Here is a 14,464-nt window from a genome sequence, read left to right on the forward strand (position 1 = left end):
GATAGGAAACTCCGGAGGAGAACAAACTCAGTCCAGCTAGATATGCAATACACAAGCACAGTCAATGAGAAGTATGCATACCGCGGTTCAGGAGAGCAGGCTGTCAGAGAGACGTGCAGGGATACCTGAACGGCTGGAGGCCGGCAGGAAGAGAGACCACTGGAAGAGAAGCGGTAACCAAGTAGGTGCAGCGCACGGTAGGTAGACCAGCAAGGATTAGGCAATACTCAGGAAGCAGTAGTATATGGAACTGGACACCTGGAGAACACGGGAGAGTTGAGGCGGTCTGATAACCAGTAGCTGAGATGAAAGCAGCGGAGCGCTGACCCGATGCAGACAGGCAAGTTGACATGAGCAGGAACACTGTAGAAACACGGAGACAGCGGATAGGAATCAGCTGGTGCAGTCACGATGAACACGGGAGAGTTGAAGTGAGCAGGATACTGTAGAAGCACGGAGGCAGCGGATAGGAATCAGCTGGTGCAGTCACGATGAACACGGGAGAGTTGAAGTGAGCAGGAAACTGTAGAAGCACGGAGGTAGCGGATAGGAATCAGCTGGTGCAGTCACGATGAACACGGGAGAGTTGAAGTGAACAGGATACTGTAGAAGCACGGAGGCAGCGGATAGGAATCAGCTGGTGCAGTCACGATGAACAGGGAAGAGTTGAAGTGAGCAGGATACTGTAGAAGCACGGAGGCAGCGGATAGGAATCAGCTGGTGCAGTCTCGATGAACACGGGAGAGTTGAAGTGGTTTGGAAACCACACATGAACAACAGGAATCAGCAGGAGCTGAATACACGAGGAAACACAGGAACACCTTCAGAGGCTCATGGGGAATGAGACGCCAAGATCAGGCAACGAGGTATTGACCACAGGTGCTTTAAATAGGGAGTGTTGCTTGATCAGCCAATTAACTAAAAGCAACAGGTACTGAAGGTTTGAAAGGGCTGCACATGCGCAGACCCTCAGGATGGTGGACGGCCACCGTTCCTAAACACACGAGAAGTAGCACTCACAGTCCGGTGAGTGACACACTGGGATATCGTCTTATTCTCCATGGGATATGCAAAAGTTAGCAGACAGGGAAGATCTAGTGTATTACTTTTTACTTTATGTATAGATAATTAAAATCAATAGATTTCTCATAAAATGAAACATAAAATCAATACACAATCAAATATAACAGGGACTCATACCAGATGAAAGCAGAAAACTGGCAAAGATGTTAAAGTCTGAATATGTTCCACATCAAGTCAGGTCCCCGCTGCAGGCAACGCGTTTCAACTCTTCCCGAGTCTTTATCAAGGCTAGTGTGATCCTGCAGGTAACATTCTGCAGACTTTATATCCTGTTGCCAAATGAAAGTGAGGCTCGGACGTCTCATATTCTCCATGGTATGGCTATCTCCATTGCCGTATCGCCGAACCGGAAGTGACGCAATATACCACTTCCGGTGTGCGTGTATAACATAGAGGACCAATTAAGTTATACAAATGTGAATTTTCATACATCCTACATCTTACAAACATAATACAAAACAGTACATATGATTGCGCTGTGTGTTCTTCTGTCCTTTTGAATGTCTTTGGCAAGCCTTTAACTTCCATTTGCTCCATTGATCAATTTATGAACACATCCCATGCAACAAAATAAAAGACATAAGAAAAAGAAGAAAATCAATGGACATATAATCAATTATTGTATCCAAATATATATCCCATTGGTATCAACATCAGTATAAACATCGCAATGTGCATAAAATAATACATGATTTTCCTTTCTTTCTTGTACTAGACAGGGAAACCTCTCTCATTTAAATACAGAAATATAAAAGATAATTCCTCTTTCTTATAGCTAAGACAAGGATGATCTCTTTCATTATGAAGATCTCTCAATCTCCTAATTGTGAAAATTGTATACAAATGTCAGTAACATATCATACTCCCAATGATTGTATCCCTCTGACATTCATAAAAACCATTTTAGCTCAAAATCTAAATTTAAGCCTCTAGGGGCTAAGGTCTTTAATCTAAAAATACATTAGGAATGATTAAATGATTGGACACGGGAATCCCAGGAATCTAGGGTATTATATACGCTACTGAAGATACATAAAAATTCAACAGCCCCACCAGGGAGGCCCATTATCTCGGGCTTAGAGTCGTTTACTATTAACCTTTCAGAAGTGATTGATCATTTTTTACAGCCCTTGGTACAACAGTCCAAATCACATCTCAAAGATACCAGATGTTTTTTGGAAAAATTAAACAACATTGAGTGGCAATCAGATTTTTATTTGGTAACAGCGGACGTAAAATCCCTATATACGATTATCCAGCATGAATTGGGGTTAGAGGCGGTTTCTGCCAGCCTCGAAAATACAACATTTACAGAAGCCACAAAACGATTCATAAGAGAGGGAATTTCATTCATTCTTAATAACAGCTATTTTAAATTTTAGGAATTTTTCTAGCAACAATGAGTTGGCACAGCAATGGGTACCAGGTTCGCCCCGAGTTACGCCAACATCTTTATGGCTCAATGGGAGGAGTCGTGGGTATGGAGTGGTCATGACTTTGGGACCTGGTAGCCTGGTATCGTTATATAGACAATATATTCTTTGTCTGGAGAGGATCAGAGATAACTCTCCAAAATTTCTGTACTTACCTGAACTCGAACATGCACCATATTGAACTTACCTTTGATTACAATAAAGTTATTGCTAACTTTCTGGACATCACGGTCTATATTAATGATAAGGGGATACAGACGAAGACATACAGAAAGCCCACAGATAAAGTGGGATACATTAAATATGACAGCAACCATCATATAGTCTGGCTTGATAACATACCACTCGGCCAGATGAAAAGATTAAGGAGAAACTGTACGGAGGAACAAGTCTTTGTTAATTAGCTTAGAAACATGAAAATGCAGTTTGCAGGGAAGGGTTACAGAAAGGAGATGTTAGACAAAATGGAAGAAAGGACATTAAAAATTGATAGATAGGAACTTTTCACTTTAAAAGATTAAAAGAATGAAGAAACACAAAAGAGCTTTGATTGGGCTTTCGTATCCCAATACAGTAGGGATTTTAAAGATGTGGAGAAAATACTTACCAAATATTGGGACATTTTAAAAAAAGGATAATGTCATAGGGAATAGTATTCCCGATAATCCCATTTTCATATATTAAAAAGCACCCAGTTTGAAGGATCAGCTGGTTAGGAGTTGTATGCCTGAAGAAATAAGGAAATCTAATAGGAAGAAAGGATTCCACCGATGAGTGCATGGCATGTAGAACATGTAAATCCAAAAGTGGTAAATTCACAGAAGTAATTATAAATGGTTATAGATGCAAAATTGATCAGTTCATTACTTGTCATTCACAAAATGTAGTATATGTAATAAAGTGTGAATGTGGCCACTTTTATATGGGCAGGACTACTCGCCAACTAAACATAAGGCCTGAGGGAGCATGTGTACAATAATAAAAAGGGTTTGGAGACACACTCCATGTCCAATCATTTCAAAATTCATTATTCCTGCAACCTCGGAAAAATTACAGATTTTTGGGGTATACAAAAAATTGAGAATAATGAAAGAAACAAGGACATAGTCACCTCATTATCAAAAGCGGAAATTTAATGGATTTTTAGATTAAAGACCTTGGCCCCTAGAGCTAAAATGGTTTTTATGAATGTCAGAGGGATACTATAATTGGGAGTATGATATGTTATGGACATTTGTATACAATTTGCACAATTAGGAGATTGAGAGATCTTCATAATGAAAGAGATCATCCTTGTCTTAGCTATAAGAAGGAGGAATTTATCTTTTATATTTCTGTATTTAAATGAGAGAATTTTCCCTGTCTAGTACAGGAAGGAAAGGAAAATCATATATTATTTTATGCACATTGCCATGTTGATACTGATGTGGATACCAATGTGATATATATTTGGATACAATAATTGATTATATGTCCATTGATTTTCTTCTTTTTCTTATGTGTTTTATTTGGAGATAGCCATACCATGGAGAATATGAGACGCCCAAGCCTCACTTTCTTTGGCAACAGGATATAAAGTCTGCAGAATGTTACCTGCAGGAATGCAGTAACCTTGATAAAGACTCGGGAAGAGTTCAAACGTGTTGGCGGCAGCAGGGACCTGACTTGATGTGGAACATATTCAGACTTTAACATCTATGCCAGTTTTTTGCTTTCATCTGGTACGAGTCCCTGTTATATTTGATTGTGGATTGATTTTATGTTTAATTTTAGGAGAAATCTATTGTTTTTAATTATCTGTACATAAAGTAAAAAGTAATTGTTAAAGGGTCTGTATTTGCGCCATAATTGTGCATGCTATCTTCTTCTTTTATTTCTGGATACACTCGTTATCTTACCATATGCATTTACGCTTTACCACATATGACACGCCTACTTCAGACCTTTAAACCTGATTTACTGTATCCCACATATTTATATATATATAATATCTCCTATATCAAGACATTATAAATTCATAACCACAATGCAGATATATATGTATGAAATAGAATCTTTACTTGTACAATAATGTAATAATATAATTTCGATAACATAATCTTACACACGGTACATATAATAGATGGCATTCTGTGTGTAGGCACAATAACTTATTAATTTCTTGTTAATTATGCATGTGTGTGTGTGTGCGTGCATGTGACTGTGTGTATGTATCTTACAATGTAGTCACCATCCAAAATGGCTGACTTGCCATACTTTGTTAGAAACTCATGTTGTCTCACAAGGCCTCAATATCAGGACAGACCCATAACTCATTACAAGCAGTATTAGCTAGTCCACCACAAATAGCTCTCTATTCAGCAGTTATCACAATATGTCCACTAACATTTCTTGTCTAACAGGGGGGGAGGAGATCTCTACAAAACTTCCCAGCAAAAGTCTTTTCCTCTTATCACACATCTGTTTAACTAGTAGCAATTACACACATAGGGGGGAGGGGGTGAGAGCACACACCAGACAGACAAGTTATCAAATACAGTCAGTATTAAAATAGATATTCACAGAGAAGCCACACTATTGCTACATCAAATACAATACTATTCAAGTATGAAGTCTATTGTATTGATACAATCAAACTCATTACTAATTTCAAACCCTTAAACGGCATCAGTTCTTAAGCAAACTAAACATTTACTACAATGACAACATCTAATTCTATGACTATCCCGTGCAACTTCACTTTCTATGCTTACAGTATTACCTTAAACAAAACCCTTCTTAACAGCTTCACCACATGGTCTGTGACTCTATAACAAAGCTTACAACACAGCCTATTGTAGTTCCTATAGTATATAGATCACTAACAATACACAGTGTACATTTTACTCATATTTACAATGTCAGCAGAGCCCTATTAAAGGGCTCATATATACTTTATTATTTTTCAGTCCATACAGGGAGAGAATCCTTGCTGTGTGTGTCTGCGTAATCAGTCTGATCCAAAATGACAGTTTTGTCTTCAGAAGGTAATTACAAAACTTCTGTGGGATGGGCTGATGTATCTGATTGGAGGCCAATTCTTTTGATATGTAAATGTACTGAGCCTCACAGTTCCTTTCAGACAAAAGCTATGTACTTTGATATAGAGACAATAGTTATTTAAGGAAGAAAAAATATATATATAATAATCAATTATATATATCAGTAATACACTAGATCTTCCCTGTCTGCTATTTTTTGCATCTCCCATGAAGAATAAGACGATATCCCAGTGAAGGAAGGATGAGACAGAACTTGATGTTTACTTGAAGGCTCAATTTAATTGAAAACACTGTAAGCACATGTCCTTTGGGTCAAGGTTTTACAGAAGAATCACAGATCTTGCCTTTGTTGGTGTTTTTCATATTATTAGCCACATGGTGTTAATATGTAATCCTTGTAATCTATTACTTTAGATATTGTTTAAAATAAGACATACCACACTATGTTGTGTTTTTTTGTTTGAGTTCTAGCAAAAAAGAATAGGACTGCTGATTTTCGTTATATTGAAGAGAAGTGCCTCAATCCTGATGTGTTTAAAGATTGGCGCCTAATGTATGTACACCATTGATGTGTTTTGTATCTCCTGTCCATCAAGCCAAGGCTGTGGGAGGAGTCTCGACTATAAAGTGCTTTACTGTGCAATGGTGCATTGCAACCGATGCCAGTTAGTGGCCGACTGGTAGTTAGGAAATGTCGTATAGCCAGACGTAGGTTGCCTAGTGTCGTCCTGATGTTTGATATGTTATTGTGATGTAACAATAAAACACCATTTCGATTTGCAACGAGAAGTTGTCCGTGTTGCTGATATCTGCAAGGTACTCTTGCAACAAGTGGTGTCAGAAATGCTACAAGAAAGCTGTGTTTGTTAAAAAAAATAATATATATATATATATATATATATATATATATATATATATATATTTATACATATATATATATATATATATATATATATATATATATATATATATTAAAAACAATGTGGACATGATTGAAAAAAATTTTGTCATTGATTTTCTTTCTTTTTTTTATGTTTTTCTATATGTATTAAAATATTAGTTAGATACATTGGTGTGAGTATTTTTTTTTAAATAAAAGAAAATGTGTATTCATGTACCATAATGAAGGGACATTTTGAACATAAACTAGTATCTAATATACATTTGTCGCTTTCTACTTTATGACATTATCCCCTATTACTGTAATGAAAGAGGTAATCATTTGCTTTTCATACACACTATTATGGGCTCAAAGCCATTCTGGGGCAGCACGGTGGCAAAGTGGTAGCACGTCTGCCTCACAGCACTGGGGTCATGAGTTCAATTCCTGACCATGGCCTTATCTGTGTGGAGTTTGTATGTTCTCCCTGTGTTTGCATGGGTTTCCTCCAGGTACTCCAGTTTCCTCCCACACTCCAAAAACATACTAGTAGGTTAATTGGCTGCTATCAAATTGACCCTAGTGTCTGTGAGTCTGTGAGTCTGTGTGTGAGTGTGTGTCTATATTAGGGAATTTAGACTGTAAGCTCCATTGGGGCAGGGACAGATGTGAATGAGTTCTCTGTACAGCGCTGCAGAATCAGTGGCGCTATATAAATAAATGGTGATGATGATTCTGCCATTATCATCATATAGGATACAGTCACAATATTGGCATAAATCATTACATTTTTACAGACAAAGTAGAAAAAAATTAAAAAGAAAAGGTAGGCCCCCAAAACAGCTTAACCTACTCTAGTGCTGCCACTTTAGACAGGAACTAGCAAAAGATGGGGGGGCCAAACTGCAGGGGTTCAACCTGATTTCACTATTACCAGCACAAGGCTTTGCCTGTCTGGGCTGGTGGCACTCTGGCAGGGAATCCCACTATATGGAGTTCCCCTGCCATAATGACAACCCAACCCCAAAGAAATCAGCACTGTGCTGCATTCCCTAGGGAGATGTGTCCTTCCACCCCCCTCCCCCTCTAGGGGTACCTATGCAAGTATTGAAAGCAGTGCCATAACTAGACATTTTGGTGCCCTGGGCGAGACAGGGCACCGGCGCCCCCCATCTAAGTGGGAGTGTAATTTTCTGAGTGGGCATGTGCAACCTCCTGTGGGGGCATGGCTAGCACTTTACCAGTGCTAGACAGCACTGAAACCCCCTCCCTCCCCATTCTTCACATTCTGGCTTTGTAGGGATATTTATGTAATGAGCATTCATAGAATCACAGTACTTTCAATGCAGCTATCGCATGCTAGCTGTGTAAAAAAAAATAATTGGTTATTGAAATAAAACTATGAAACAAATTGTAACAAATAAACTATATTTCTCTTTAGAACTCTGTAACTAAAATAAACATCTTAAATAAACAATACAATACAATAAATAAATGTTATATGTTTATAGAGGTGCCTTCCTAACCTTCACACTTGCAAACTCTTCTATGATAGTGTCAAAGTTAATGGAACTTGTCAGTTTATGTTCAATGGAAAGAAATGCCAAGTTTGAAAGGCGTTGTTGTCCAATTGAAGACCTCAAGTAGTTCTTCACTAGTTTTAATTTACTGAAGCTGCATTCACAAGATGCCACAGTGACAGGTATACTGAGGAAGATGAGGTATACTGAGACCAACATGCCTGATAATGATCTAATTAGTAAGATTACTAAAGACGTTGGTATCTGCGGGGATGAAAATGTTGCATCTACTGAAGGTAGAAGGTGGGCGACATGGGTGTTCTAGCGTGCTTCATTTTTGCAGAAATGTAAAAGGGTAAAGAAGGAGTATTTAGGGCACAGGGCAGGGGAGTGTTTTACTGTTTATAGGGTTGCTCCATACTTCCCCCCCACCCCCCCACAGACGGGTTTAGTTTTGCATGTCTTTGGAGGTAGCTGACATTAGGCATCAGACCGGTCATTCAGTGGGTCTCATGATGATCCTTCTTGTTGCACATTTTGCAGAAAATTTCATTTTTAGCTTTGTTTGGAATAAAATTCTTAAAATGTACGTTACTTACACATGTTACTAACACAAGAAGTTAATTGAATAACTTAATGAAGTTCATGGTCCTTACGTTCTATTAGGATGGACTTTAAAGTGATGTTTTTGCACATTTCAACATGTCAAATTGGGCCCACAATCCTGGAAATGCTCTGGGTGGCAGTTCTCAGATACAAAATATGGGGGTGCTCCCATACAGGTGAGGGAAGAGAAACATGCGTAAAAGAAAGTGCAGGGGTACAATTTTTTCAGGTTTTCTGATTAAGTCCAATACTACAATAATTAGCTTCATTAAACTAATAATAAATAACTGAAAATAAATCCATCAAGATGTTCTGTACAATGATGATGATGAAGATGACAAAGTTAAAGCCACAGCTGCCACAATCACCTTTTTAACTCTCACTCAGATAACCAACCAGCGCTGCTCACCTATTTCTAGTCACACCCAGCGTTGCCCGCTAACCCCAAAAAACGGGAACTGGTCATATTTGCAATGAGAGGTTTTCTTGCACATAGGTCAGAAGAAACTAAAGACCAGCAAAACTGAGGCACCGTTTTCAAATGACTGAAATGGAAATAGCATTCACCACACTAATGGTTTTGGGTACAAAACTCTGTTTTTAATCCCTGTCCCTCTTTTGTCCTCTATGTTCTAAAACCGAAATTCTGATACATTTTAGAATTATGTAATGTGTAGGTAAAATGTGGTGACAAATAGAAAATGTTGGGAGCACTTGATATTATTATCACCTACTGCCCCTAGTCCAGTCCGGCCCCAAACGTTTACTGCTGTCCATGTGGGAGGGGTGCCAGTAAGTAGAGTGCCAGTGGAACAGTGTCTTTCTCTCTGCTCCTCTGCTCCCAGCAGCATCATGACCTCTGATGCTGCAGGGACAGAGGGCAGAGTTAAAAAGTAGGAGGAGTCGGGTGCCGGCTGCCATCTTGTAGTGTCCCAAAGAAATATGAAAATAAAACACAGACACAAATGTAAACATAATTTTTAATGCCAATAAATAAACCCCTACACACCCATTGACCATGTTTATTGGTCACATACATCAAGGGTCTGTCATCTGTAATACATTGCGTGATTTAACGAAAACCAAAACCCTGGTAGACAATTATGCTAAATCAGCTCCTTAGAGCTCCCCTGCAAATTAAGGTCAAGCATCCTATTTATAACAAGCAGGCAATACTAATGCCTAGCGTACGCAGGTGTAGTCAGTAGCGGACCACAGACTTCCGCAGTCAGACGCCGTGGTACGTCACACCAGCTTTTACTTTATGCAAATATCTTTACTACCGAAATTTATCTAGCAGCGCATCTTGAGATACGTGCCTTGAGGATTTCGGGCGCTCGAAAAGCCGAAATACGTGCCTTTAATATTAAACGTGGGTTGAGCTCAGAATGTGTGCCTTAATGAATCAGGCCCAATGTCGGAAGAAGAGACACATTTCTGAAAATTAGTGCAAAGAGAAAAGGTACTGCTGTCCATACTAAGTAGTCAATACTGACATTTTTCTTTTTCGGTTTTGAAAATTTTCACTTACTGTAGGCTATACCACTTGATTCCTTTGCACAAGTTTTAATAAATGCCCCCTTTTACCTTTTCACTAAGAATATTCTGTAAAGTTACCTGCCAGAACTCTTCTTATGTGGGAAAAACAGTACAGTACACAGTTTACATTGAACATTGAGACAGACTTTCCCTTTTTCCCTTCTGTGATTTTCATTATTCTTGCTTTATAGTGTTTGTTTTTTATGTATATCACCAACATGTGTACTAATTAACTGTGATTTATTATGATGCATTTTGAAACTCAGATGAAATTATATTCTCTTTCACAATACAGATATATTTTGCCTAATTACTATAGTAACCTGTGCATTTTTTTGTATTTAATTATGTTTTAATTAGACTATATTTTATTTTAGTCAAAATGGAGAACGACATTCAAAATTCAACAGATGTAATGGATTACAGTGACTACAGTTATACTCCTAGGACCATAACACCAGTGATGATATGTGAACAAGAAGATATTAATACATTTGTGACTTCTTATATATCCACAATTTTCTATATACTGTTCTGCATCAGTGCAATTGGGAACAGTATAATTCTAATTATTCTAGTTAAAAAAGAAAAGCTACAGTCAGTCACTAATATTTACATTCTTAATCTGGTTGTTTCTGATTCCATTTTTTCAGTTACATTGCCATTTACAGCAATTGACCAGTCTTACAACTGGATTTTTGGAACGATACTGTGCAAAATGCACACTGCTGCTTTTCACATTGGTTTCCAAAGTTTTGTAATATTTATTACACTGACAACACTCGATCAGTACTTTACAATAGTTCACTCTTGGTCCACTTCATCAAGATTAAGATTACGATACGCTGTTTGTATAAGTTGCATTGCCTGGGGAATCAGCATTATATTGAGTATCCCAGATGTAATAAGTTATACAGTAATCAACAATGACCTTGGGGTTACACTTTGTAAATTTTCAGCCGTGATAGGAGACCAAACATATTTGTGGCTTTCTATAGGCCATTATAAACATTTTATTGTGTTTTATATTGTCCCTCTGTCCATTATAATTTTCTGCTATATACAAATTGTTTTAAAACTAGCTAAATCAAATTTGAGAAAAAAATCTAGAGCTCTGAAAGTTATATTTTTCATTGCTTTGCTTTTTTTCCTTTGTTGGACCCCTTACAACATCCTTATGTTCCTATTGTTTAAAAAGCATATTGAATTATTTGCAGATTGCAGTAGTGTTCCACAGTATATATTTCACATTTGTCAAACAACCGTTTATGTTCATTGCTGCATGAATCCTTTTCTGTATGCATTTTTGGGAACAAAATTCAGAAGGCATTTAAAATGTTCATTCAAAAGACATACTTCAAGGAATATATCACAACAGGAGATAAGTCTAAAAACTAGCTTGGCTAATGGAATTTGAAAAATAAATCATATTATTTTATCTTATCCTTATGTTTCTAATTGCATAATAACATTTCACTGCAGTTTTTCACAGCATATAATAAAGGCATTAAGTAAAATCAGCGTTTCCAGCCCTCAATAAATGTACCATCCATTTTTTAGAATAAATTTAAGTTGTCAGTAATTAAATAAAAGCTAGCAAATGTCTCCTTGCCCAACTAATTAGTAAATTATTGTCAGCAGCATAACATTCATGTTTGCTAGTGCTCCTCTTTTGATCATGTTAATCTGTTTTTATATGATGTTTCCATACATTTGTTCACTATGGTAAGTAGAGAACCTTTGAGCCAAAATATTTCCTAGTACCAGTGTAAGTAACTTATTTTTAAAATAATATTACTGTATTATTATTTTTGATTATTTGAAATTTTGATTTTTAACCAACTTGTTTTTATTTTGTTCTTTGTCTAATTATTTTCCTATGCTCCTGAAGTATCCTTGATGCAAGCGGCAGTTTGCCGTTTTAAAATATGACGAGAATCTGCGGTCTTTCAGAACCGGCAGTTGATAAATATCATCATCATCATTTATTTATATAGCGCCACTGATTCCGCAGCGCTGTACAGAGAACTCATTCACATCTGTCCCTGCCCCATTGGAGCTCACAGTCTAAATTCCCTAATATAGACACACACACTCACACACACACAGACAGAAAGGGAGACAGACAGATAGGTAGAGACTAGGGTCAATTTTGGTAGTAGGCAATTAACCTACTAGTATGTTTTTTGGAGTATACAACTAAGTAGTATCAAAAATTGTGACTTCCATATGACATGATTTTTACTCACGCATTAAAATCTGCCCTGTACTTCCTTTTGAGTCCTACATGAACCAAAACATTTATGTTCATCCTATAATTTTGATGTAACAGAAACTATGGGAAAAAGCAGTACTGTAAAACATTTTGATGGAATAATCATAGAGGTTTTAGGAGAAAATGTTTAGCTTTATAAAGCAACACTACTAGACAACAGGCTTCCTCATTAGGGGGTTAGGGGCATATTTAATAAAGCACGATAGTGCTTTTAACGAGTCATTAAGGTCCCACAGTGTCCTCCGCAAATTTATTAAGGGGGCATCGCAGCAGATATCATGGATATCTGCTGCTTTGCATTCCTCTTCGTTTTTGGGAGCAGTCACCATTCAACAGAATGGTGACTGCTCCTGGCCGCAATCTAACAAGTCCCGTAAAAACATTTTTTTCGGGAACTTGTCATGTTAATGTACGCCAGCTGAAGCTGGCGTACATCATCCGAATTGAAGAAATCTAATGCTGTCAGCTGTGCTCCGGAGAGCAGAGCTGGACAGCGCATGTGTGGAGGGATCACATGATCCCTCCCTGTCACTCAGCGCTCTCTCTCTGCAACTATCGTTGCAGAGACAGAGAGGGGGTCTGTGAAACTACTTTTCACTTTATGTGAATATTGATAAATGTGCCCCTAAATGTATAAATCATCGATTTCTGCAAGTCACCGGAAAACTACGACTTTGCATGGGAAATTTACAGCGACGATGGCTTTTAAAGGCAAACTTGCCTTCAAAAGGCATCACCGCTTTTATTTTCCCCTGCAAAGTTGCCGATTTACGGTGACTTGCAGAAACCGATCCTTCATACATATACCCCTTATTGTTGACTTTTGAACAACCTTTACTCCCCCATTGAAAATGCAGAAAGTATCAGCTTAAGCCTGAGGTGATCTCCTCTCTTTAAAGGTTAATGCTACAAAGGTGCTGGGAAACGGTAGAGGTATTGTAGGTTTTTTAATTTCCCATATAAGAGTCAAACAAAGATTGCAGTTATATTAAGTAATATATGGGTATATTAATGAAAAAGTTTGTTGTCATTTTCTACCAAACCAAAATATGTAGGTAGATTTAAAACTTTTGAATTATTTTTAATTTCATTTACTCTATGTGGTAGCAGTTTTATTCTTTCTTTGGAGACTAATAAAACCACACAGTGAAGAATAGCACAGGATTGTATTCCTAAAAGAATCACATAAGTGTATATGTGTTAGCAATAATAATGACAACATAGTAAAAATATATTAAAATCCAAATATATGGGTGAAATCTAATGGCAGTGTTTAATAATACAAATGATTGGCTTGAAAGTTAAGTATTAAAAAAATATTTAATATTCCCTTAAATAGCTTTTAAAACAATTACAATAAAACAATAAGGGCGCTAGTAATGACTTGCAACAGAAATAAATGTGTATATATATGTATATCAGCTGCACCACAAATAGGTATCAAACCTGGTTACATGTAGAAATATAAGAAAAAAGGTGGGCGCTTGATATAATATATAAATTTATTGGCACAATAATATAAAAATTGATGGTACACAAAATTCCTACAGAATGAGGATCTTAGTTAAGAATTCTCACACACATCCTATATTATCTTAGAAACCACTATTTTGCAGATAGGATAATAGCCTATATTTTCTCCAGATGTTATATTCAATTCAATTCTTCCTGCATTAATGATTTCCACTATCACGGAATAACGGTATTTCAAACGAGAAATGTTTCCAGCGTCAGCTTGTGTAGCTAATCACATCGAATTTAGGGGCACATTTATCAATATTCACATAAAGTGAAAAGTCGTTTTCAATCCTTATTGCAATGATAAGGATTGAACTACTTCTCACATTTATGTACAGCCCTGCACAGAAACAGCAGTTCCGAAAAACTGCTGTTTCAGAGATAAAAAAAATCATACTCACCCCCCTCTTCGGAAGCGCTGTCTTCGGGTCTTCTCTTCACTCTTCAATTGCGCATGTCCAGTTCCAAGAACTGGACATGCGCACACAGATCCCCTCTCTGTCTCTGCAACGATAGTTGCAGAGAGAGAGCGCTGAGTGACAGGGAGGGATCATGTGATCCCTCCACAC

The 14,464-nt window shown here is 37.4% G+C and overlaps 1 protein-coding gene across 3 annotated transcripts in view; it reads left to right on the forward strand.

The window, feature by feature from the left end:
* The window catches only part of LOC142158630 (chemokine XC receptor 1-like), a 136,520-nt gene extending 124,901 nt beyond the window's left edge, over window positions 1-11,619 (forward strand). For all 3 annotated transcript variants that reach the window (XM_075212762.1, XM_075212765.1, XM_075212763.1), the window contains exon 3: window positions 10,480-11,619. In XM_075212762.1, the coding sequence (XP_075068863.1) occupies window positions 10,485-11,519 (1,035 nt within the window). In that variant the 5' untranslated portion in view covers window positions 10,480-10,484 and the 3' untranslated portion in view covers window positions 11,520-11,619. The remainder of the gene's footprint in view (window positions 1-10,479) is intronic.
* Window positions 11,620-14,464: the final 2,845 nt, after the last annotated feature.

The sequence above is a fragment of the Mixophyes fleayi genome, chromosome 5 (assembly GCF_038048845.1).
Source record: "Mixophyes fleayi isolate aMixFle1 chromosome 5, aMixFle1.hap1, whole genome shotgun sequence".
Taxonomy (NCBI): domain Eukaryota; kingdom Metazoa; phylum Chordata; class Amphibia; order Anura; family Limnodynastidae; genus Mixophyes; species Mixophyes fleayi.